General features: G+C 35.4%; 2 protein-coding genes across 3 annotated transcripts in view; both read left to right on the forward strand.

Annotated features, from left to right (window-relative positions):
• Positions 1-2,366, forward strand: part of RYBP (ring and YY1 binding protein) — a 37,702-nt gene extending 35,336 nt beyond the window's left edge. For both annotated transcript variants that reach the window (XM_071594414.1, XM_071594415.1), the window contains exon 4: positions 15-2,366. In XM_071594414.1, the coding sequence (XP_071450515.1) occupies positions 15-234 (220 nt within the window). In that variant the 3' untranslated portion in view covers positions 235-2,366. The remainder of the gene's footprint in view (positions 1-14) is intronic.
• A 4,683-nt stretch (positions 2,367-7,049) lies between these two features.
• Positions 7,050-25,884, forward strand: LOC139695603 (DNA excision repair protein ERCC-8-like). Its single transcript, XM_071594403.1, has 4 exons — positions 7,050-7,268; positions 20,246-20,347; positions 21,660-21,865; positions 25,072-25,884. Exons 1-4 carry the CDS (start codon positions 7,096-7,098, stop codon positions 25,770-25,772), a joined length of 1,182 nt encoding a protein of 393 aa, XP_071450504.1. The 5' UTR covers positions 7,050-7,095; the 3' UTR covers positions 25,773-25,884.
• The last annotated feature ends 1,298 nt before the right edge of the window (positions 25,885-27,182 follow it).

Here is a 27,182-nt window from a genome sequence, read left to right on the forward strand (position 1 = left end):
TTTCTCTCTTTAAGGCCGAGACTGAAAAATGTTGACAGAAGCTCTGCCCAGCATAGAGAGGTGACAGTGAATAATGTAACTGTCATCATCACAGAATTCAAGCCGAAGTTGAGAAAGGCAGTCTCTGACCAATCAGGACAATCGAGCAGCACGTCTTCAGAGAATGGCAGTCAGTCAGAATCTAGTGTTGATGCCAGGAGTGGTGACCTTGGAACAGATTCACGAAGCTCTTAACAAAGGGACTAATGTAGGATAAATTTTAAGATAAGAGACAATTAGTTTGCCTTTGGGCAGAAATACCAGTACAAATGATTGTGGTGTCAAATATGAAACTTTTAAAGGCATCAAGTGGCAGTGACAAATGAACTTCTTCGTATGAATTGTTCTGCTTGAAATATTCATGTCAGACTTTTGATGTGTGATGGTTTTGAGTGTGTGTATGTGTGTGTGAAATTATCACAAACAAATATTTATAATTATTGTGTGCTTCTAAAGTGGATTCTAAGTATCAGTGAATATTAGTTATTCATTTTGTAACATATGGCTGTTTGAAAACAAGTTTTTCAAGAATGTGATTTTCTTCTTTGTGTTTGATAGTGTGCGATTCATTTGTAAAGTGAATGTTATGAGGCAAGTGTTATCCAGTGCCATCTGTTGTGGTATTTTTAATGATATGATGCTCATTCTCTGCAATGGGTGTGCAACCTAGGACATGACTCAGGATGCATCAATCTGTTCAAGGCTTTCACTCTTTAATGAGTGGGTTTTTATGATGGTGTGCTTTTTTCATCTGTACTGGAAGTTAAATTCATCTGATGAGTTTAATTGAGCATCAGAATGTGATATAATCAATAAGCCTATGTACTTTGATGTGTCCCTTAAAAATATTTTTGCAATAATATGTGATCAGTTTATGTTCTCAGGAATAGCTTCAAGGGGCTGAATAATATAACTTGCTGGAATGGAGGTTGCACACACCTGCTCCTTGATGAAACTGCTCATTCTTGTAATGTCCTTTTTACAATTTATCATGATATCATGTAATTATTAACCATGCTTTGATCATACATATTCATTTTAAAATTAAAATGTCCCTGAATTGTCTGTAACCATAATAGTTTAAGTTCTATTTAAGCTAAGCAAAAATTTCCGTTTTGGTATTTGTGAACATCAGTTGTTTAATTTAATATTTTAGCAGGTTTCTAAATAATTATGGTTAAAATCAGCCATATTTTTACACAGTTAATAAATTTTATCTAATTACATTAACTTCCTAACTCACTTTTTCAGCCAAGATACATAGAAATATTTTCATTTGCCTTTAATTAGAATATTAATGACTTCTTTCTTGAGACAGCAATACTTGTTCTTTCAAGAGTAACTAGTATGTGGCCTTTTTGCTTAAGAGAGGGGAAAAATGTTTAGAAATAAATAAACAACGAACTATGATTCTTGCAATAATTGTGCCCTGTAATTCATGGATTCCTCATTGACCTAAAAGATGTTATTATTTTTTTAAATGAACTTAAATACAATCAAAATGGTAGTGGCAATGAGAAATTGGAATATTTTTAAGACTGTGTTGGTTATTATTGTAATGAATTTTTCTGTTGTCATGTGTTCCTAGTCATTGATGTATGTTGCTGCCAAGAAATAAGATTGTGTTGTGGTGGTAATGGGAATGAAATATGTTTAACCTTTCCACCGCACAATATACATCTACAAATGTTTTATGGATTTTTTTCCTTAATTGTGGGGCTGCCATCTCTCAATTGCTTTTTATCATGGGGAGATTGGACATGGATGGCTGCTCAAGCAGGGAAAGAGAGATTGTCATTTCATTCATTGAATCTGACCAAATCATAATGAGTCGCTGATAAATTTGGATTATTAAGTGTACCCATGTATTTATGACTGAAAATGATTGTTCCCACAGTCATTAAGATGTTGATAGCAATAAAATGAGTATTCTTATAACATTGTAGCTCTGTCAGAGAAACATGTTTTTCCCTGAAATTCAAAATGAAATGAAAATTTCCTGAAAATTCGAAACCAAGTTGCTATGTGATAAATGTCCTTCCAAAATATTATTTTATGTGTTTGTCAGGTGCCCTTGGGTATTAACTACTCATGAATTCATCAAGAATGCTGGCAGCCCTTAATATGCCAAGTTTGTTTTGGAGCTTCCATTTTTTAAAGCTTTCATTAAAAAGCATTGCACATTTTTGCCAATATGTAATTGGCAATTTAGAAACTTGCAGTGAAGGGGTTGAAATTTTTGTGTGCTGATGTGATTACTCAATTGAGAATTTTGAACTATGTAACAAAAATGTCATTCATGTGGTGTATTTAAGCACTTATGAATATTAACAATTTTGAAGAAGTCTTCAATTTGTGTTTTCTTTATAGCATTAATATAATATTTTAAGGTGAATGGGTGGCTGAGAGCATGTAAATGTTTATGGTAAGGCATCAATTTATTTTGTGAAGAACCTGCGTGTTATATTCCATAATTAGCACCAAGGATAAACTGGAGAGAGCCTTCTCTATTTTGTCCATGTTCTTTAATTTTATTTTATCAACCATTGCTCATTATGTTTTAATATCAATTGATAATGATGGAACCAGACTTTGAATTGAAGGATGCAGTAGTTCAGGGGTAGTGCTGCCCTACTGACTGGAAGGTCCAGGTTTGATTACCAGATAGGCCTCTCTGGGAATCCTTGGCTTCACTCAAACTGCGTGGACTTCCGGGTACCAGATCATCCTGGGAAACCATAGTCGGCACAGAGAAAGGACCTGGCCTCCTTACCCTGTTGATGTATTAATTTCATATGTCGTATTGGTCTTAGTACTGGTTAAACTCTACCATCACCTGCCAAATTGGCCTTTGGGTTGACTACTGTGGTTATGGTTTTTTATAAGTGTGTATATGTTTATATATATGCCGATTATGAATGTGAATAATTATTAAATGGAGAAATTGAATTCCTTCTTTCCCCAGAGTAAGGTGGTTTGGCCACCCAAAATTCGGAATAAGAGTTTTATTTGTATGTGTTTCTCTGTGCTTTTGTTCACTAGTGCTATCTCGTTTCTCTGTTCAAATTATATATTTAAAAAACCATAAACACAATAATCAACCCAATTTGTTCGGTAGGTGATGGTAGTTCACCCAGTACTACGCCCGACGGTGTGTGAAATTCACACATCAGGGTAGGGGGGCCAGTTCCTTTCCCTGTGCCGGTTATGGTTTCCCAGGAAGATCTGGTACCCTAAAAATCACATAGCTTGGGTGGAGCTGCAGGTGCCCAGAGACTTGCCTGGGAATCGAACCTCCGGTCAGTAGTATGGCTCCTGAGATCCATCCTAAAAACACCTCTACCCAATCCCTAAGAACCACAATTCCACCTCCAATCGTTTTACTAAATGTCTCTCCATTTCTTTCAAATGCCCCAATAACCTATCAGATCTTCTCAAATCAACTATCCCACTCTTTAAATCCCCACCCTGTCCCAAAGCCACACCCATACCCTGCAATAAACCAAGATGCAAAACTTGACCTATCCTCAAAACCTGAATACTATACCTCCTCTACCTGCTTTTTAACTCTCTCCCACCTATTCCTTACTCCTTGTTCACATCCAGCAATATAGTTTACCTTCTGAAGTACCAACTTTGCCCTGCTTTCTATATTGGACAGTGTACCACACCCCTAAATATTAGGATTAATAATCACAGTATCTCATGCTAGAATTCTTCCCTGTTTGGGATGCTCCCAATCCCAAAGCATGCCTCTGAACGTAACATTTCTTTTGATAAATGCTATAGTGTCTCCATTCTAGCATCCCTCCCACCGTCCAACCCTCTATACAACTCAAGACTTCTGAGAACAGGCATTCATCTGACTCCGCGATTCCATTGAATCAATATATTAAATTTGATTTTGCATGCAGCTTAACTTTTCAGGATCATCAATAAAAGGATTGAAAGGAATGAAAATGATTAGTTCAAGGATCATCAATTTGGGTTCTTCAGAAAGGGGAGAGACATGCATTAGAATTTAGCAGTTATGAGGTCACTAATAAAGAGGAATGTAGAATACTGTTGGTATGTGTTTTTCTGTCATGTAGAGTTTGACAATATGTGTAATAATTTGATTTTGGAGGAATTGATGAATGAAATATGTGTGGAGGAAAAAGAGGCATAGGAAGAACTGAAGGTAGGAATAAAAATCGGTGGAGAATACATAAAATCAGGTTTGCGGACAATCAAACTTTAGTGTGTTAGTCACTCAAGGGGCTGCAAATATTGTTGAGCACATTGAAAATTCAGTGTGATAATAATTGGATATGAATAAATAGAAACAAAGCAAAGGTTATGCAGTTTTTGATAAAGAGTAATGCTAAGTTGAATATTAAAATAGGGGCTCAAACCTCAGTAGGTGGCACATCTTATCGATCTTGAAAATGTTTTGGGCCAAACAGTCAAAGTGATAGGGACATAAAAAGAAGAATTGCATTAGGCAAAGAAACACAAGAATGAGAGCATCAGTGACATGGATGTTGAATGAGGATTTTTAAGAAAAATGGAGTGTTCTTTTCAAGAGAAATTATTTTTGAATGATTTTGTTCGCCCTGTTTATTTAGAACATACCTTAATTGGCAGAATACCAAGTAGTAATGCAAGGCCCAACGTGGTTTCATATATGTCGATTATTTTGGCATGGGGAATTATTAAAAAAACCTGCTTAATAGGTAAATTTTTCATTTGTGCCACAAAAACATGAAATTTACCATTTTTTAATGGCTTTTTTTACAGACCAATGTTTTGAGTTTTAGTCTGCATTATCATCACCAGGGGCCAATATCTTTTACTCCATTCTTCTGAGAACTAAGCTTTACAATTATTTTAAATCTCCTAGTCCAAGACTTACTCATTTCTGCTGACAAAGGAGAAAGATAAATCTTCTGGAGAAACAGTCTCACAGTCAAAGTCGTGTAACTCAAAATACAACTTCCTGGGAAGACAGATGAGGGGTTCACTCACACCCATTTATAAGTTTTATCTTGAGGGAGTTTGTGTATCGTAATTTGGATACCCTGACACTCTGAAGTGTTGTGATCAACAAATGGAGATTTATGTCCATGTTTAAGGAGTGTATAGATGATAAGCAGGAAATCACGCTTCAGCAAAATGCTCTTAGTATAGTAATTATTTAATTCTAGATTACAGTGTCTGCATCACCAGTCTCAAAGCTTAAGTGCTTTGGTGGAGCACCTATAGGCATAGGCCCTCAGTCAGTTTACAATGTATGATAATAGAAATTTGTTTCTTTGTAATACAACAATTTTAAGAGTGATGCGTTTAGTGGGTATTGCTAATTGTTGTGAATAAGGAAGATTGTACAGCTAATGTTGACCAAGTAGGCACCTTCAGCATTAATATTGTTTGTAACCCAAGCTCCAATATGGCAAGGTGTCTGGCATAGCATTGTTTTTTTGCATGCATCAAAAATACACTTCAACTATGTACATTTGAATAGGTGGATTCTGGGCGGTTCTTTTATGGATATGAACCAATGAAGAACAACAGTGTAACACTTGTGAAAGTGGGGAAAATGCCAATAATATGAAGCTACATAATTCAAAGTTAACTTGATGTGAAAACCAATGAAAAGGGCTATAAATAAATAAAAAGTGATAGTAAAATGTTAACAGGAAAAGAGAGAATAAGTTTCCTTCTACCAATAAATGGCCAAACAGTAATTACTCGTAAGTATGATATTCATTACTCACGAGGATCCAAACCAACTAATACTGAGAAATCCTCGCTATTTCCATGATTCAGCTACACCCATACATGGGTGCAACAATTCATCTTAAGGTCACCATAAATGGGTATTCTGAATACTCTTTCATGCCTACTAACTCCTCTCGACACATATAAACATACTAGGGGGAATCTGTGGACAAGATAGCAACAAATTAGGATAATAATGGGAAAATGTGGCTAGAATGTCCCAGGGCAATGTTTACTTTCTCTATTCAGGTCTCATTTAGAATATATTGAAAGTTAACTTACGTGGGATTCTCATGAAATCAGATTGATTGCCGAATTAGATGGCTTTCACCGCACACGAGCCAAATGTTGCTTTGATTAATTGAATACCGTATCTAAAATATAACAAGATATAGGCTGGGAATCACTCGCGAAATGAATGATACATTACAGATTGAATTTCTAGAAAAAATTGAAAGATCTCTTCAGTTATTATGCTGAAAATGAAATATTAGCAGCATCGAACCGCAGTAGAATCACCCCCGATCATATACTCATGTGGGGGCGTGCGAGGTCTCATGTAGATGTTAATGTAGACAATATTCATGGAAAATAGATTATTTTGGCCTTAATTAATAAATTAAATGCAGTCGGAAGAAATAAAAATGGGGAGGAGCGACTCCTTCGGATCGATGTCCGCCAACTGCTGATAGTATGAGCTTGATGCACTTTAAAGAAACATGTTTTCTTTACTTCCCAGTTCAGTCCATAAATACCGTTATTAAGTTTAAAGAGATACAGGTATGATTGTATTCATATGTCGTGCTCTCAATAATTTTAATAAAAATGCGCATTTCCGACTTCCAAAAATAAGCATATAGAAGCTCATATACGAATGGCATTCCAAATATATTCTGATCCCTAGAGATGGAAGTGTCCTCGCATACTGTTGCAGACTATTCAGAATACAATTAATTTACGTAATACGTATAAAATTATAATGTTCATACTCTTTCATTAAAATTCCAATCTTTTCGATCGAATGCATGGTAAGCGTAATATCTGCCGTCAAGTCCTAAAAAAATCCTGTTATAGCACTCCTGCCGGCCTCTACAAACATTTGCAGGTACTTGGTAAGACTAGTAATTCTTTGTTGTTTCTTTAATTCAGGTAGGGTATCTGTAAGCTAGGTTTCGCTGTTTTATTTGATTTTGAAAGTCAACGGTTGGCCAGGGTATACAGCGAATTTCAATTGTTTTGTTTAGGCAGTTGTGGGTCGTTTTTAATTTTGTGACGGCAAAACAAACCAGTGAAGCAATGCTTTCGCTGATTGAAAACGTTAGAGCTGGGATATCTCCTGCTTATGAGATTAAACGAGCTGTTGTAATTAAAAGAGCATTCACTCTTCAAGTAGTGAAAGATTGGGAGTTAGAAGATGTTCATTCAGGAGGAGTTAATTGCCTGGACATAGACCCAAGCGAACACAGATAGTAAGATGCTTTGATTATTTTCCTTCGTTGTTTTTTGCTTATTGAACTCGTGGTTGAACTAGTAAGTACTTGAAATACTTTGTGCACATTACTAGCTCAACGAAAGTGGGCAAGGACTTGGCAAATATCCCTGACAATATGTGTGCTATGGAAGGCAGAAACATGGTAAAACGTTAATGTATTGAGTACAATTACAGAAACAATTTGCAGAATGAATGGGGGGGTAATATTTAGATTGCAACCGGTCACATGTTCGTGTATTTGAGGCATAACTGATAACATCATTTGCAGCTCTTCCCAACCAGTTCCAGTATTCATCTAGTCTGTACTCTTCATGGCACTGTCTAGGGTTTAATAGGACATATTCCTTCAGAGATGTCTGCTTTCCATTTAATTGCCCACCTAAGTTGGCAGTTTTCGAGCATCAGTGATTATTTCCCTGTCTTCCTAGAACTTTCCGACAGTTGTCTCTTCATGAGTTTCATACCTTGCATGAAAGTTGCGTGCCGCAGGTTCTTTCAGGCTAAACTTTCGGCGATCGAGTGATAGATGGTCAGGCGGATTAAGTTCCGAATTATTCAGCCAATTAAAATCAAGTTCAAGCGTTTGGCAGGGTTATCATTGATTAATTTGAACGGAAACATTTTTTGTTTGCAGCTGTTGATATAATACGTAATTTTACGTAACTCGTGTCCAATGTATTGACTTGTAATACGGGTTAAAGCTCAATTGCTACATTTGTGCTAATACTACATATTCTTAACCTCCTCGTATTTAAGGATTTTTGCGCCTTTGTAATTCAACTTCTGCTAGGGATAGTGCGGTTATGTAAATAATTGAGTTTTGACATTTACATTACTTCCTAAATGTATAAAACGTTTGCCCATTCCTTTCAGTAATTTTATTCTTGACTCTGATGCCTTTTTTACATTTGCGAAACGGTTGCAATGGTTTTGTGTTGGTCGCTTTGGTATTATTTTTATTGCGATACCATCTATCCCGTTGAAGGAAATGTTACTGTCACGTTCAGACAAAAGAAAAGGCTAATGAAATAGTCGCCAAAATTCTGGGAATGGCGAATGTTAAGTATGTGTCAACAGTTGGTTTCCTGTACAAATAAAACCTCTGGAATGTAGATTGGAGGGTATCATTTGTAGTATGTAGTTCTTTTAAGTGATAAATTGGACTTTGTTGGGAATACATGTTTTTTGAAACGAAAAGTCTTGCATTCATAGAGATTAATTTACCAGCACACCTTCAGGCGTTTAGTATGTGATGAGGTTCTATTATTTTAAGCATTTAATTTTAAATGGTTGGAACATTGACGACAAACGTAGTCAAGAATCGTTGAATATTTTTATAACTTGGAAAAAATAAATTCCCTGTGTTCGAACGATTTTATTTTTCGTTTTGTTTTTCATTAAAGACTGATGCTTACACTTATTTTTATGGATATGATACTCCTGGGCATCGGAGTGCCAACTAGAGGATCAGTGATTTTAATCTCAGATTTCTTAAGTAGATGCAGTTGGATACATCTACCTGTATCTAACTAAGTAATGTATTCTAATTTATCTATTTATCGTTCGGTATATCTACAGGTACAAGCGTATGCCAAAAGGAATCAGTAAACCTTTGTATGAATGTGTCTATAATATAGGGTTCAAAGTACTTATGTATGGTTTATCTTAAAATTAATTTTTGCACTTTTATTTGGGTGTACCTGAAAAATGAATGTAAAAAGTATTTCTCAGTCATAGTATTAGTTGGTTTGGATCCTAGTCAGCAATGTGTATCAAAGTAACAAGTAGTAACTATTTGGCCATCGATATGCATTGCGTAATAGAGTCCATTCATATTTGGGAGAGAATTATCTCTTTTCATGTTGCTATTCACTTATTACTGTCACTTTTTTTATCTACTTCAAGCGCTCTCGATTAGTTATCATTGCGTTACAACTTCTCTGAATTATGTAGCTCCTTATAATTCCTATTTTTCTCCACTCTCACATGTGATACACTGTTGCAACTGGATCATACTGGCTGGTGCAAATGGTCAGCTTGGGTGTTGTAAGGGTACTGTAGTACTGTGGCACCCCAACAAATCCAAGCTCAAATGTGGGAGATATTTGAGGCCAAGGGTTTCTGGAATTCCATTTTGATGATGGGAAAGTAACCCCATTTATATTCAACAGAAAATATATTGATTGACCAACTAATTTTACTACATCGTAGGATCTTTAGGGATAATGGTAGATGACATGCATGTGCATATTGTGAAGAGTGAATGGGAGAAAGGGGTAGAGGAATAGTAGGTTGATGGGGGATTGGAGACTAGGAGGATGAGGGGTTGCATTGGGTGTTGTGGTCTCGTCCACAGGTTGAGGGCATGAGTGCCTTGTGTTTTGTTAGGGAAGAAGCAGTGGAATGTCTAGGAAGGGGAATTGGGAAGGGAAGAAGTGGTCATTTGTAATGAGTCCCTTATTTCTAACAAGGGTCAACATGGCCAATAGTCCTCGGATGTCCATCCATGTCCCTATATCATCTGCAGTGTAAATCTAGCCTGATTACCTTAGCCTGATTCCAAATCTTACTTTTTATGCAAAATACACATCAAGTGAAAGAATTTCTACCATATAAATTAATGTAAAATATGTTAATGTGTTCCATGCTGAATAAAATGCTAAAAAATGTATGCATAAGGTTTATTCAAAGAAAATAATGCACAGATTGTTTAGGATTGTGAGTCATCTTCACCTTCTTTTCATGAAGTGAACCAGCCTGGAATTTGAGTTCCATTTGCAGAAAACAAATCACACTTGGCCTGCTCTTCTAGACTGAACTCTCCATTGAAGGTTCATTGAGTTTCTGAATGGTAAAAAAGCACCGGTTTAATTTTCAAATTGCTGCTTGCATTGGCGCAAAATAGTAGGGTGTGATGGTCTTTCATTGGCTTGTGTCGGAGCATTGCATTCTCATCTGCTATTATATAAGTTCACTTTGGCATCTATTTCCATAAATAACCCATGCCATCCCAAATACCTGCTGCGGCACGTAACCCTCAGAAACTATAAGCTTCTTATAGTCCCTGATAAAGTTCTGTGTTGCCTTAGTGCTGGAGTTTACTGCTTTACCATGCCTCACAATACTGTGAATGCTGGTTCCTCTCTTAAACTTCTTGATTCACTCCCAGCTTCCCTCAAATACTTCTTCTTTACCATTGATGATCCTGGCGTCTTTATAATGAGATTGGCTAAAATCACTTTTGCCTTCTCAGAAACTATTTTCTTAATAATAATGTCGCAGTGCAATTACTTTTCATTTAGCCATTTGATGATCTGAAAATAATATTCTACTCAAGTGTGTCACATTGCAATTACTTTTTGTTTGTCAATGAAACAGTTTCTGGCATCACTTGGTGGAATTTCTTCATATTGAAATTAAATTTAAAATACTTCGCCTTTCCATATAAACCTTCCATACCCTTTTCGCGGCTGCTTCTGGTTTATGTGGAAAGGCGAAGTATTTTAAATTTAATTTCAATTTTTTGTTTATCCATATGAGAAGCTACCTTCCTCATAATTGATAATACATAATGGTTGTGTAGATATTCTTGTCACTCCCTTTGAAGCATCTACCCTAAATGTTTTCTTTGTTCTTATGGATAGTACACATTGTTAATGTTTATGTGCATGATAGATCAGCCGTACTCACCTCTTTCTTGCTTTCCAGTAATGTTTTTCATTTCTATGGCTATTTGTATTCTCCTATATGGCTGTCTTTTTATGGTTTTTCTACGGGTTATTAAATTTCACACAAAATCTCATGAATATATCTGAACACAAGTTTGTGAAAATCTGTTATCACAAGTGGCACTAAGATGCTAAAAGAATGAGTGGTAAACACCGACAGATGCAGCAAGTCTCCAGTCCAGGACTTCCACTCTTCTGTTCACTCATTATGTGAAATGTCCCTCATTAGGCTGGTAATTTTTTTGCTTGTAATGAGAATTACTCATTATGTTAGGTATTTGTCAAGCAAGGTTCTACTGTACAAATTTTTTATAAAATCTCTGTGATGTTCCTCTGCTTGCACCTGAAGACTTCTTCCTATCTTTTCAATGTATGAAGCATCCCAATCTGCTCATTTTAGATGTTAGACTTCTCTCTGATAGATTGCCTTGACAGGATCTTTCATTTTTGGAAGCAAGTTAGTCTGTCTAATTCTAAAGTTCTAGTAAATCATCTGTAAGATGCTCCATGCAGCCATTGACTAGAGTAATGGTTATTTGGCTATTTAATATTTAATGTATTTGTTTTGAAGAGGGGTGGGTAACCTGGTACATGCATGTGGCTTTATAGTAATTAGCAAATCTGTGATTGTTTATAAAAATCTCTATTAATAATGTGCGGGTACTTCTGTCTTTGGTGGTTTGGAAAGGGGATTTAGGGGTTTGTGTATTATTTTTTCTAGTAATTGTAATCAGGTTCTTTAGGTACCGTGGTTAAGAAGGGTTTTCCTTAGGCTATCATGCCCTTTCACATCTCAACTTACATATTTTTCCCATCTAAGAATGATTCAGTTTTTCCATTAGCTGTCCTTTTGGTCCTCTCTCATGGATTATAGCCTCATTAGGATGGATGGCCTTTTGCATTCTAATGACCCTTAGAGCTTTTGCTGGCAGGAATGATGATAATTGATCCTAGGGTCACCCAACAATAGATTGAGGGGTAGAAGCCAGATGAAAAGTCATCTACCATTTAAAGTGATGTCATGTTAAAAAATCTTATAGGTCAACAGGGAACAATCTTTTATCTTACAACTCTATAATTAAAATGAGTCATGGAAATTATGAAAGTGAGTCTTGGAAAATCATGGACTCAGTCTACTGGGTCGTGTGTTGTGCCTGGTAGTGAGAGAGGCAAGGCTTCCATAGTAATCGCTGCATTAAATCCTTGCCAAGCATTAGTGGCAGCAGGAACACAGAGTACATAGAAGAGGACCAAGTGAGTTCAAGTAAGAATTTGGAATGTTAGGGTAATATTGAGGACAGCAAAATTGGGTAATAAAAAGAGAGAGATGGAGGGAGGAAATATAGGTATTTAAGGGTTGTGCGAGATCAAATGGAAGGATAGCAGGGATTACTGGAGTGATAATTATAGAGTTACAGGCCAAATTTTCCAATTATTTCGTTCCAATTGGAATATTCAGGACATATTTAACACCATGATCCAATAATTTTTTGTACTGGATATCTTGTTCTATGTTTGACATGTTCACAACTCTATCGCAGAAGATAGAATTGTAAAATTTAGCCGTGGACTTTGAAATTGCCTGGAGGAAAAGGTTATTGGCTTAAAGACAATCATAGTGTGGAAGTTTAACTTCATTGCCAAATTTGAATACCCACAAAGTAGGGGCTATTCTCTGGAGCTAACTTGGATCATCTCATTAAAAAACTTTTAAAAGACAACAATTTAATCGTCAAAAAAGCAGACCAAGGCAACACAGTGGTAGTGATGGATAGAAGTGATTATATAAACAAGTGTTATGACTTCATCAACAGTGAAAACATTGTGAAACTCCCAAATGACCCCACCACAAAATTCCAAAAAATTGTTATAAAGTGTTTAAAAACCACCCCCAATATCCTCAAACAATGTGAAACATACGAAGCAAAAGTGATGAATCTGAAAGCTCCCAGATTTTTCAGCCTTCCAAAAATTCATAGAGAAAATATTACAATGAGGCCAGTGATTTCCAGTGTATCCGTCCCCACAAGGAAAGTAGCAATCCTTTTGAACTCTGTCCTCAGAGAGTTTACAAATTTCCAACCAATGTTAGGACTAAAAATTCAAGTGATTTCTGTGCCCAGCTCTCCAAGAAACGTCCCCCGCCCTCCAAACATATCCTACTGTTATTTGATGTTGTAAACCTTTCTATAAGTAACCCGTTTTATGAAGCATTGGTTGTGGCAGAAAAAGTGCTGGGACCAAACCACTCTTCCTCTGTGAGCTCATGTCACTACTGAGAATGTGTGTTGAACAAAACTATTTCCAGTTCAGCAATGAAAACTACAGACAAGTGGAAGGATTAGCAATGGGGTCTCCTTTATCACCACTCCTTGCTGACTTTTACATGATCAACTTTGAAGGAAAACTATTCAGCAGTCCCTCATTTTGTACAAAGAACATCACTGTTGGTTTCGTGATGTAGACAACATCTTTGCAATATGGACAGGCACTGAAAGACAATGAGACAATTTTATGAACACCTTAAATTCACAATGCAAAGAAATCAATTTCACATGTGAGAAAGAATATTATGGGAAACTCAATTTTCTAGATATCACAGTGATGAAAAAGGGATGGGGTTTTGAATTTGCAATTTTTTGTGAAAGTACCGCCACAGACCACATCATCCATTCAACTCCCGCCACCACATATCTCAAAAGTTATCCACTTTTCATTTCCCGCTAAATTGACTGCTAGACATACCTCTCTAAAAGTAATTTTGTTCTAGAGCTAAAGACTATAAAATATATTGCAGTGAAAAATGGGTACAAAGAAGATTTAATAGAAAAAATACTATGTAGAAAACATTCCCTTAGAACAAACAATCTTTTGTTTATACCAGTTAATATGGATGTAAAAGATTACAAATGGTGTAGACTCCCTTATTATGGATTGATTTCACAAAAGATAGCCAACCTCTTCCCTAGGGAACAATTTCGGATAGCTTTTTACTATATGAACAACCTCTAATCATTCATGAATACTTCCAAAAACAAAGTGGAAAAATAAAAGTGGCATTTATGAGTCAACTTGTTTGTGGATCAAAATTGCATTGGGACAACACTTTCTAAACAGTGCTTGGCCTGCTTTATGAAAAACAGGAGAAAGGTTGCAATCATTGCCGATTGCATTATAAATTCAGTATGATTGGTAAGGTATGAAGATTATTTTAAATGAAACAAAGGTTTTGGGATTTGTGAGGAGGAGGGAGGCAAATGTAAACATTCAAACTGGAGGGCAAACCTAGAACAGGTGGAAGAGTTAACCTATCTTGGACTTGTGTTGGGTCAAGAGGCTCAAAAAAGTTGGGACTTAAGGAGAAGAATTTTGCTTGGTAAGAAAGCTTTCACCAAGAGGAGGTAATTGATGACAGGAATGCTGAGAAAGGATGATAAGTTAAACTAAATGAAATCTTTGATATGGAAGTAGTTTTGCACTGATTGGGAACTTATTGCAAGATGATGTATAGGAAAGAAATGATCATACAGCATTCAAAGAAACTTCTGGAGATACTATGAAAGTAACTTTTAATGGAGTCATTCGTTAATGTGCATTATATGTTACAATTTCAAGGTGCATGAAATCATTTGCGTTTTCAGGGAACAAGGGATCTGGATCTTGGCCAAAGTGAATGATTTTTGCACTTTGTAATTATTCTGTTGTAATCATACAGGAATTTAATTTAGACAGCCTACCTTATATATAAAGAGTACTCACCTGTGTGTCTTTTATGGCTTCAATGAATGTGTCTCTGTTCCTTTGATGCTCATAAAAAAGACATGATAACCAAGTGTTGTCTAACTGGTCCTAAAATTTATGAAAAAAATTGTTGTGAAATGAATTATGACCGATGATGAATAAAATCTTCATAAAGAAAAGCATGAAGAAATGTATAAGGTGCCTGAAGAAGTAAATTTTCAGGCTCTTTTGATGAGTTGGTCAACTGTCAAAATTCAGAACCTTCTGGTGAATGCATCAACAAAAATGCTTGAACATATATTTACAAACATGAGTGTATTTTTATCACAGTAATACATAGTTGAGTTAAATGAAAGTCTGTTCATTGTGGCGCCATGATCACAAAAACTTGTTTTTCAATCATAATTTTAAGGAAAATGAAAAATTGAACCAGGAAGCACACATGCTTTAGCCTGGGAAAGCTGGGTGTTTGATTTTAGTATGAAGTGAGAACCAGATGTAGATTGAAGGATTAATTGTAATGCCAAAGATTAGTTGAGAAACATTTGGTAATGGCTGAGAAGTATATATATATCAGTTCCCACCTGAACAAGTGAGCAAAAAAATAACCAAGAAAACATTTTCAATGGAACAAAAGTTTTCTGAGAAGGCCCCACAGGTAACATGAAACTTCTATGGAAACACAAATATAGAGTAAACAGTGATATGTAATGACATTCAAGATTAGCAGAGATACATTGTGTAATATGTGAGTGGTTTATTAGTTTCATTCAATGTTGTAAAACAAAAAATATCTTAGAAAATTTCTACAAGCAAACAATGGTTTGCTGACAAGGGGGTAAATAGCAGAAAAGTAATATATAATGATGATATATTCACATCATTATATTAATATTATAATGATGTGTTCTGCATCACTGTACAGCCCCTGACATTGCACCGTAACTTGCTTACAAGAGAAGCCATTGAAAAGAAATAAGATTAAATACCAGTTGCACAGTCACTTCTGTTTCTGGTTCCTTAATACTTGTGGCAACCAAAGTTTTAAAACATTATAATAATAAAAAAAATATAAGATTTTTGCCTGTGGGGATAGTATAGGAGTTTATGGTGTCAGTGAGCATGCTAATATATCTCCATTTTGAATCATCTGTCATCTATGTTTTTGCAATTAAAAGTTCCTATCAATGCAGACAGTTAAATGGTATTAGTTAAAATTTTCAGGTTATTTCACATTTTTTTACTTCAGGTAATATTGTGCACTTTTTTTTGTTAATATAAATTTCATTCATTAACTTAATAAGTGTTCAGAAACATCTTTGAAATATAATGCTTGTTCATATTTACTTTTAAAACACAAAATTTGTTTGCTTACTGCCCTTTGTGAGCTGCATTCTATGTTACCACAGTCTGCTCAGTAAAATTGTGTCCTATCCTGTTTACTCAGACAAGAACATCCTCAAATTCTGCGTTTTTGGGGAATTTTATGGATAATTCTGTCTCTCTCCCTGTCCATTGGAGATAATTATCTCAAAAATATCTTGATTGTCATCTCGAGAAACAAATGATAGTTTACGGTTTAAATTTTTCTCGATGATGAATTGTTCTGAGCAAGTTATTTTGTCAATTCCCTCAGAAATCACCTCTCACTTCAGCCATTTTCAATAGGGATATTTTTCTGAATTTTGTAAGAGTTAGTGTAACCTTTGCTATAATTTCCATGAATATTTCAACGACCATTTTTTAATGTCGCGGACATGATGATCGCTTTTCATGGTTTTACTCACTAATACCTGCTTCTTTGATTTAGTTCTGATGCATTAGCTTCCCAGAATTTAATTATTTTTTGGCTCTTTTCTTCAATCTTATTATGTTGGGAGAATAAAAAAAGAAAGCAAATCTTTGTTATCTGCAGCATTGGCAACACAAAGTAATGGCATTCGTGAACTCAAATGAATAAGAAAATGGTTCCCTTTAAATTGTGAGGAATTCTGCTAGCATTTCTCTTGTAGTAATAGTAGATTTAGAGGAGGCTACTGACAGCTGGTGTCATTTGCCCCATTAGGGATGGACAGGAAAAGATGAAGGTGAGGAGAAACCCGGCATCAACATTAGCCTACTCTTAAAGAAAGGCACCACAGGGTCTGAAGCTTAATGTCCCATCTGAAGGATAGCATACTCACTGAAAGTGCCCTCCACAAAGAACTTTAAGTAGGGATTGCCAATATCTGCTGCCACCGGAATGCAAATGTAGGCTCTGGGTGGGAAGCTAGCATGTTAGTAGCTTCTGCACCATCCTAATCTCCCAAATTTCCCTTCTGTATGCCTTATAAGTCCCAGTGATTGCAAGTTTATTCTCATACAGTTCTTGAGCTAGTGGAATGGAACTTTTTTCAAGATTTTTCACATGTAAAGTTTATTAATACACTTAGAATAAGTCTCCATTATGTTGTCCATCAACATTTTATTGTCAAAAATTAATGAAATAACCCAAAAGTCCACTCAGTGGGCGGAGGAAAATCTCTCCTTAGGGATCCAAGCAAGTAACCTTTGGAATTGCCATAGAAAGAGTTACTCTGAGACCATTCAGGTCAATAATGAACCATTTGCCTCAAATTTTGAAAACTAAAAATAAAAAAAAACAAAAATTTAAGCGCAACTATGCATTGAGACCCTTCTCACTTAGACTGCCTGCAAATATGATTATATTTTGTGTCGAGGTTAGTGTTCCAGATGTAACTATACATTTATGGTGGAAGCACTTAGATATGTTTGAATTGTTAGTTTGACCAGAAATGCATTGAGAGACCCTTTAAAGGGAAGATTTGAAGACACTGAAAATCATGTTAACGATTTATTGGAGAAGATATAATGATGAAAACTTTGGATGTGTCAAAGGGATTCCAGATTCCACACAATGATTTCAAAGGAAGCATCAATTGTTGCCGAGGGATTTTGTTGTATGAAGGAAATGGTTTTCCTTTGACACAATCCCTCCCAAGCTTAGCACCTTCCAAGTGATTTGCTGAGAAGTTAATTGCGTACATTATGGATGTGTAGAAAGCATGTTTCTACCTGCTTGGGCAGATGAAAGATCCCGAACAAACTCCAGGTTCTTTTGATATGCCATTAAATACTACCGTCAATACTAGGTGAAGTAAATCACTGTTGATTAAAACCATATGGAATGACAAAACTAGAATCACCAGGATGCTTGCAGCTACTGTTGATTGGCCAACTCTGACTCCTTTCATAATTTTAAACAAAATCATATGAAAAGATACCATCAAGAGTGATTTTTTTGTGAAATGTTTTTGTAGGAAAAAGGATGCATTAATGAAGAAGTTGAATTAGACTGGTTGCTATAGTGTGGGTATGCCTGGGTGTGCTACTATGGAAAATGCTTGTACTTTGCACCTGACAGAAAATGCAAATGAGAAAATGGCTGAAATGCATATGGACCTAGTTACTGTTCCCTGCAGGAATAATAGGATAGCTAAGATGTGATTAATAAGCCTGTCAATGATTTCCTGAGAAGAGAGTGTAATGAGTGGCAATTGGGCTGGAACCATAAATTTACACCATTAAGAAGAATAAATAAACCGTCAGTCACTGTATTAAGGAACCGGATCAAAACAACATGGGACAAAGTCACCACCAAGTCTAGTGTGCATCAATTTATGACATTCTGTGTCCAACAGTATTTATGGGAGTGAAGGTGATGATGCAAATGCTGTCTCAGCTTCAGGAGATAAGAAAATAGAAGAGAAAAGAAGATATGATTAAATGTTTGAAGTAGTTTTTTTTCCTATAAATCTATTTGAACTTAATTTAAATGCTGGGATTAAAATTTGTTTTTAGTACCTTGAAAAAACTGGGAACATTTAATGCCTGCGCAATTTTTGAGTTTAAAGAAAATTATAATTCAGCTAAAGAAAATGAAATGGGTTTTTCTTCCTCTTTCTAAGGTTTCATTGAAAATACTGTCGATTGAGAGTTTTGGCCTTCTCTGTGAGAGAATGCCCAAAAGCTCAAACAATTTACTATATATATATATATATATATATATATATATATATATATATATATATATATATATATATATATATATATATATATATATATATACATACACATACATACATACACACACACACACATACAGACATTCAAACAAAATCCAGCCATATGACAATCAAATATTCATTCACATGGAAATAGATGTAAGGATAAGGGATATGAAAACATAAAGGACGAACACAGAAGAGGTGAGGAAGACAGAATCAAGCAGATTACAAGTGCAAAAATATTTCCTGGATAGGGTCTTGAACACCAGATCTTATGCAAACAAGTGTCCTGATTCTTTGGCCAAGAGATGGCGTTAGGGAGCTGTTTTACCCCCAAAGGAGAAATAGATGACACAAGAGAAAAGGATGGTAGGAAAGTATAAAACGTCATAAAGAGTAGGAGCAGTTCGTTTCGTGGCATGCATGGCCAGAAGAAAGAGGCGATCCACATTGGTCAAATACGTATAAATAAATCTATAGCGTCGTGGTAGTCCAGGGGTAGAGCGTTGGACTGCTGACCGAAGGGTCTCGGGTTTGATTCCCATGCAAGTCTCTGGGTACCTGCAGCTCCACCCGAGCTATGTGATTTTTGGGTACCAGATCTTCCTGGGAAACAATAACCGGCAGAGGGAAAGGAACTGGCCCCCCTACCCTGAAGTGTGAATTTCACATATCATCGGGCTTAGTACTGGGGGAAATCTACCATCACCTACCAAACTGACCTTCAGGTTGGTTATTGTGTTTATGGTTTTTTCATGGTTATATAGGGTGCAGCATTTAAATTTGGACAAATTTGAATTTTCCGCCATATCATAGTTCCACTGGAGGTCGCGATTGGTGTTTTTGAAACTTATAGGCATCTAGTTAACAGTCAACCTCAAAATGGCTGAGATATTATGTACAAGTTCGAGGTACACTTGAAGGGCCACTATTATCAAGAGTATTTGCTCTGGGCATTAGATTTCTGAATAGTTCGATTCTTCTGTTACCCCAGATCAACTGTTAAGTATATTGTGGCTAAGTATAATGCTTCGGATAAGTCTGGGGAAGGTTTTGCTAACCCGGCGAGGAAATCTCATTCGAGGAAATTCATGCTTGTCCGAATTTAAGTGCTGCACCCTGTATGTGTGTGTGTGTGTACGTGTGTGTGCATGTGTGTGTGTGCCTTATTTACAAAAATAATTATCAGGGGCTTCAAAAGTCATCAGAAGGATCATAAAGCAGTTGTATAAGTTTTATTATTAAGTAAAGACACTTAAAATATTTCCTAGAAACTTTAGATATTAGTGGCTACCATAGTTATATTTTAATGATAAGACAATTTATCTTTCTCGTGTGAATCTAAGTTTGTTTTGCTTTATGTGTAATCCATGAATGATGACATTTCTGCATATTAAAATCAATGTTCTTTCTTTTAGTTTGCTGTCTGGTTCAAATGATGGTTGCATATATATCCATGACCTTCTGAATTATTATGGGCAGTGCAACTACATTGCAAAAGTATTGTGCAGGATTAAAAGGTTAGTTGGTGTAGTTTTTACCGGAGATGTGAAGTGGCCAAGGGGGGTTACACATATCCTCCATTTTGGCTACCAAGGGTTTCAATGAATTTCGAACAAGGAACGCTGCAGGTTGCCATAGCTGCAATATAACTTCACACTCATGGCCTTGCTTCATAGATGTACCTTTTCAATGTGTACATTTTTTTTGCATTGAAATTTGATCCCATAGGAAGGTTGAGCAATATTTGAAGCAGGTATGCAAATGTTGTTTGATAAATCAGCAATTTTACCCCAAGTCTTCACTCCACAGCTCTCCATGCTATAGTCAGCTTTACTTTTCTTTATATGCATCCTTGAAATGCTCATTGAAATTTAAAAGTGCACATAGCAGTGATTGATAGTGTTTAATTCCTGAGAAATGAAAGCACTCATTGTACAGGAAAGTTAAGGAAAATATTGGAAAGTAATAACATTGGTTATAGACCCTGGTATCTAGGTATCAATATTGGCATTTGGCCAAAGTCTAACATTTATTATTTAAAACTTTTCGTTTGAGTATAGAAGAATAATAATCTCCATTTACCTTTTAGCTTCTAATGTGAGGATTGTGCTGTGGCAAAATACCATTAAATACAGTTCATGTTAATTTTAAAATATTTTTATAATTTTTTTATAACAGTTTATATTTTTTTGAAAATATAACAGCATATAATAATGAAAACATTTTATGTGCAATAGGTTTGTACCTGATTTTTTAGGGGGAGGCATGGTTGATTTGTTTGGGGGGGGGGGTGCCATCATGGAGTTTCTGGGGAACAGGAACCATTTCAGGAGTTAGCAATAATAGAAGGAAGTATATTGGTAAAAAATGTTTCATATTTTCTGTTCCTCTTCAGTATATTTTTCAGTCTAAATACATTGTCCAGTTGTATAAAGCTTGATTGGTGGTACTGTTTTCCATTTAAATTTATTATGACATTAATAAGATACTTTAGCATTTTGAAATATTTTATGTCAATAAAATAATTTTTCCATATGATTTAATTCCATTTATAAATTTAATAATTATTTACCTGGAATTAAGGGAAAACAGTGTTCAAAATGACAACCACCATAGTTACCGGGAAAACCCGGCCCTTTTAGTGTTAATTTCTGTAAAAGTTAGGCTATGCATTAATGTAAAATTTACCTATGCATATAATTTTATCATATGGCCCCTGTTCTTTGTGAGATAATTTCTTAATATTTTTCTGTCTTTCATTTACTGTGGAGTACATTTTTTTAATTGTGCATACTTTTGGTGATTTTGATTAGCCTTCTAACTTTTCAGAACTAACCCAGGTTCCCATCAATTTAGTGTGGAAAGTGTACAGTGGTATCCCTTTGATTCAGGATCATTTGTATCAAGTGGAATGGATAGGAAGGTTAAATTGTGGGACAGTAATTTGCTGACTGTGGCTTATGAGACAACCTTACCAGGGAAAATATACCACCATGAAATGAGCAAAGTGCCTTCCCAGAACTACCTTGTTGCAGGTAAATATGTTGGGTAACTTGGTGGGTGTGATAGCAACCATTTACCACTTATATCTGTGCATATCTTCTGAAAAATTATATCATACACTTATAAAACAATAAAACTGTGTTCTATCTGTCAGCATTAATGTATATTTTTGGTAAAGTGTAATATAGTAATCCCAGTGTGGCAGAATTTCCCTCAAAATAAGGAAGAATACGATAGCTAATGTCTGTATTAAAAACTCACAAGAGTTGAACATGTTTTATCGCAATTAGCAGAGTTCAGGTGGAAGCTATCTCCTGACTGATGTCTGGCAAATCTAAAAAATGAGGGCTTGAGGCTGAGCGATGTCACTCATAGGACTAACCTTGAAAGAAGCCAAATTTGTTGGAAAAGGTTTCATGTGTGGGTAGTGAATGAGAAATTGGACTTAGAGGATGGGGTTGGAGGGTGAGGGAGGAGCTGATGGAAGAGAGGCAATGGCACCAGTATCCAAGGCTTATGGTGAATGTAAAATGGAATTGTGACCTTGCATACCCTTAGGTTGCAAGACCTTCCCTTGGTGAAAGTTCTTTTGGGAACAGTGACTGGAAAAGTGATTATTGTAGGCATGTTTTTATTATTTACTGTTATAATTCTCTCAAAGGTGGTAAAAATTCCATACCAATTTTTCATACATTAGTTTATATCCTCTTCTAATTAAAAATACTTAATTTATAATACTTGATACAACCAAGCATACATTATTGTAGCACGCAATTTCAAATGGTTCTGTTAAACAATAACTGTTGCTTCTGCAAATATTTTACTAAGCTGCCATTCTGAACGTCAGGTGTGGGCATGTCAGATTGTCAATCCCCCTAATAAATTTATTATAATGCCAAATTATTTCTGGTTCCTCCAAAATTTTATCGTTCCTACATATGTTAGACTTTATTTCCTCATCTGTTTGCAGCTTCTCGACTTGATAGAAGAAGAACAGACCCTCTTTGAGATCGTTTTTCCCAAAAACCACTGGCAAGAACAGGCCCCAACCGACAAAATAACTTCTGCCCTACTGAATATTTCTTTTGGAAATTTTCCGGAAGAAATTGCCTGTTTTTTCTCACCGTACCAGTTACATAAGTTCCAACAGAGTAAAGTTTTGAACAAGTGGAATTAGCATAAAGAAATTGTCGGTAAACACATGGTAACCCTCTGAAAATAATTCCCTCTTCGCAAAAGTTTCATTATCACAGTATATCCTAATCCTTGCTCTTGTATATCAGCTTTGTCTGTTTTACACTTGGCTCCCCTGTCTGTGAAGAACACAAGGCAATAACTTGACACTGAATCGCACAACATCCAAAATTTGACTTCCCATTGATGATGCTTCTTGTTAGGCAAATATGACATTACGATTTTTATATTTTCTGTTTTGGTTCTATTGTTCTGTTATTTTTTACGAAAAAAAATGGAAAATTTTGGCTAGCATTTCATCTCACATAAAGTAGTGATTACATTGTGGCAGAAGTTCACAGCAGGCAGTTTATGTGAAATAACGGAATAAGAATGAAAGAGGTAGCATAATATATATATATATATAAACAGCAAAACCTACAGGCGAGAAGAGAAAAAAAATTTAGGATGATGATTCATGGTTGATTAGCTGCATCCGACGGATGAAAAAAGATACTTGCAATTACTTTTGTTAATGTAAAATACATAATTTATAAAAAGCCCTCCTTTGAAAGAATAGCCAAACAAACTTATTGTAATCAGTTGAAAAGTAATTAATTCTTAATTTGCTTAAAATAACAACTTTTTTAGCTAGTTTAAAACTAGAGCCAATATATCAGCACCTCGAGTTTTTTCAGGCCAATATGGAAAGTGGATATATCGGCACCTTGAGCGTCTAAGGCCTCATTGTTCAAGGTAGACTGTTTCTCTCAAAATATTGCGTGGCTTATTATATTTCTGGACATACCTCGTACAAACTACAAGCATACATAATGAAGGAGAAAGTTGAGTTTGATATTTTCTAATCAAGTTACTGAATATTATGATTGATTCCAATGAAGTGTTAGCCTGTATAAATAATAACGCTCCAGTTCATTATTTTATAGATAACTTCTTTGTTGTTGCTTGTATGAGTGTCATTATTCCTACAATGAAACCATATCAATTTTCATTAGAGCTGCAAAATTAAATAATTTTTATTTTTTCATTATTTGTAAATTTTGCTGATACATTGTGTCCATTTCACTATATTGTTTCTTTTTTTCCTATTAGCTTCTCTGTTTATATTTCTGAATATTCAGGTTGATGATTTTATTTTATTTTATTTTTTCTATTCCTGAACACATGAATAAGAAAATATAGGAACTACTCCTATGTAAAGTCATATTTTTTTACTTTATTATTTAATATTTTGTGACATGAAGTATATTCCACTCATAACTATAATTATAATCAAATATATAATAATAGGGGACAAATGCTTTGTCCCTGAATGTGGCAGTCCAGGGGTGGAGTATCGGACTACTGACAGAATGCCCAGGTTCGATTCCTAGGCAAGTCCCTTTGGGCACTTTCAGCTCCACCTGAGCTCTGTGATTTTTCTGATTGATTACTGTATTTATGGTTTTTATATAACCATACTTTAAATCCATGCATATTGTAACACTGGTATCAGACATGTAAATAAATAATAATGATATTTTTTTTATTGCTAACCCCATATGGGACAGATTGGTCCCCCCCATCCACTCGCATCCAAATGTTCATCATCATTTGGAAATGTAGGTACTAAACTTTTTGTTAATCATTGATCATTTGGTGAAGGCTCCATGCTGCTTCCAGGAATTACTGTGCATAGGTTGGCCTGTTGTCCAACAAGTCAACAGCATGACAGCAATTACTGGAAACAGCATGGAACCTTCATTAGAGAGACGTCACAGAGGCCTTAAGATTTATTGATCATTTGCGTTGGTAGGATAAGAAGGTGCATATAATGTGTTCTGCTTGACGAGGATTAATAGCCCTAGAAAAGGGTGGCATCAAATTAGGATGCCTTGACTTGTTTTTGTGCTTGAGATTTATATTTTATGGATATAAGTTGCAGGTGTTTTCCATCTTGTTGAAAAATTAATTATGAATCTCTTTTCAGTTCCCCATAACATTGATTTCATCTACTTTTGAGTTGATAGCCTTTTTCACTATGAAATGCTTTTTTCTTTTTTAGCTGCTACCTCTACGAAGAACCTTATACTTTTGGATTTAAAATCAGGATCAAAATCTCATGAACTAGTTGGGCATTCAGCTGGAATCCTGACATGTAATTGGTCACCAAGGGATGACTCACTTTTAGCCACTGGCAGTTGTGATAACCAGATTTTTTTGTGGGACATTAGGTCTTCAAAAGCGTGTCTTATGTCCTTGGATCAACACAATGGGAAAGGTAGTGCAGGGAATCTGTCATCATGCACTGCTCATGATGGTTATGTGAATGGTCTCCGTTTTACTGAAAATGGCTTTTTTCTGGTATCTTTTGGTAATGATTGCAAACTAAGAGTCTGGGATGTCATCAAAGGCACAAATATCATGGTAAATTTTGGCACTACACATAGCCACTTAAAAAGATCAGTTCAGTTAGATGTTACAGCTTGTCATGTCGAGCATGATCTATTATTTGTACCATCCACAAACCATGTGCTAGTGTATGAAATTATGTCTGGTATTCAAGTGAAAAAATTGATCGGCCATTTTGATTCTGTGAACTGTTGTACTTATGAGCCATGGCACCAGCAGCTATTCAGTGGAGGGAAAGACCGTACTATATTATGTTGGTCTTCGGAAATTCATAAAATGAAGGATCCATCTTGCAGAAAAGATAACCTGGAATCATTCTCAAATCAGCTTTTTAGTGATAATTGGAATGATTAATTGACAAATCAGCACATTTTACTTGTATGCCCACTGTCTTTCATGGTTATGTGATATATTTTTTTGTAATAAGTGACATAATTTATTTTTTGTGATTAAATGTTGAATTGTGTATAGAAATGGTTTATGTCCTTTATTACATTGATTTCTATGGAATTATTTGCCCATCACAAGAAGTAATAGTGTAATACATTTGCCCAGCAGACAGTGTACAGATTGAGAATACATGACAGGTGTAGAAGACCTATCAATGGGATATATATCACATTATACCCAAATAGAAATACAAATGCAGTTATGGCAAGAAACTAATGTGGACTTAAGTTTTACGTAAATATTCATGTAAACTATAATAACACCATTAACCAGATATGCAAAAAGATTCTTCTTGAATGGTGGAATTTTTGTCTCAATTTTTAAATGGTTACTCAGATTGTCAAACAATTTTGTAGCCATTGATGTTGGTCCTTCAGATATCATAGACAGGTTTGATGTTTTTACATGTATCTTTTGGTTTTTTTGACAGTGATAACTGTTTTTAATATTAAAGTCACTCTTGTTTTTCTTAGTATAAGTCACTGCATGATAGATGTATATGTAAGGTACAGTTAATATTCCCAAATATTTCAAAAGAGGCTGACAATGCGTATGATAAGGTTGATTACATATGAGTTGTACTTTTTTTTTAACTTAAAATACTTGATTTAATGAACATGATGTTCCCCAGATTGCAATTGCTTAAGAAATTACAGAGCAAGATAAGCCATAATATAACATTTTTAGGACCTCTAAACTTACAGTGTGTGTTAAAACTGATATCTGGTAGTAAACTGAACTGTTGATCCCACTTAAGATGGTCGACATTTGAGTATACAAGATATTCTTTAAAAGAGTTCTGAAATTGGTCTTAATTTGAAGGCAATACACTGAGAGTTTTCGTGCCCAAAATCGTGTGAATATATATCTTCAAAATAATATTGAGTTGGGACCCATGGGACTAGAAGCTGCCAAAACTGCAAATAATGAAATTTTTAGTGATTGTGCTAATATTTTATGGAGTGCCTTATCTTATCATAAGTATAGTTAGGCTATTGAATATTGACAGCCTACTCATCTCTTGAATGTATAAACTAAAATGAAGAACTACAGTTGTGACTTACGTGAATACCCTAAAGTATAAAGTATACCCTAGTGATTGCAAGCTTATTTGTTGTGAAGCGACTATGGCTGTCATGCCTCTTCTTTTGTAAAGAGAAAGTTTGGAATATCAGTGGCTATAATGACATGAATACCATTTACAGGGCTGGGGAAAGGCATGATTATAATATTAGCGAAAAAGATTGATCTTATCTGAGAGAACTGATGAAAGAATTTTCTTTAAGTGATCAATAAAGAATATCAAATGAGAGA

This window comes from Hetaerina americana, unplaced genomic scaffold, assembly GCF_022747635.1.
Source record: "Hetaerina americana unplaced genomic scaffold, ioHetAmer1.1.p SCAF_60, whole genome shotgun sequence".
In the NCBI taxonomy this organism is placed as follows: Eukaryota; Metazoa; Arthropoda; class Insecta; order Odonata; family Calopterygidae; genus Hetaerina; species Hetaerina americana.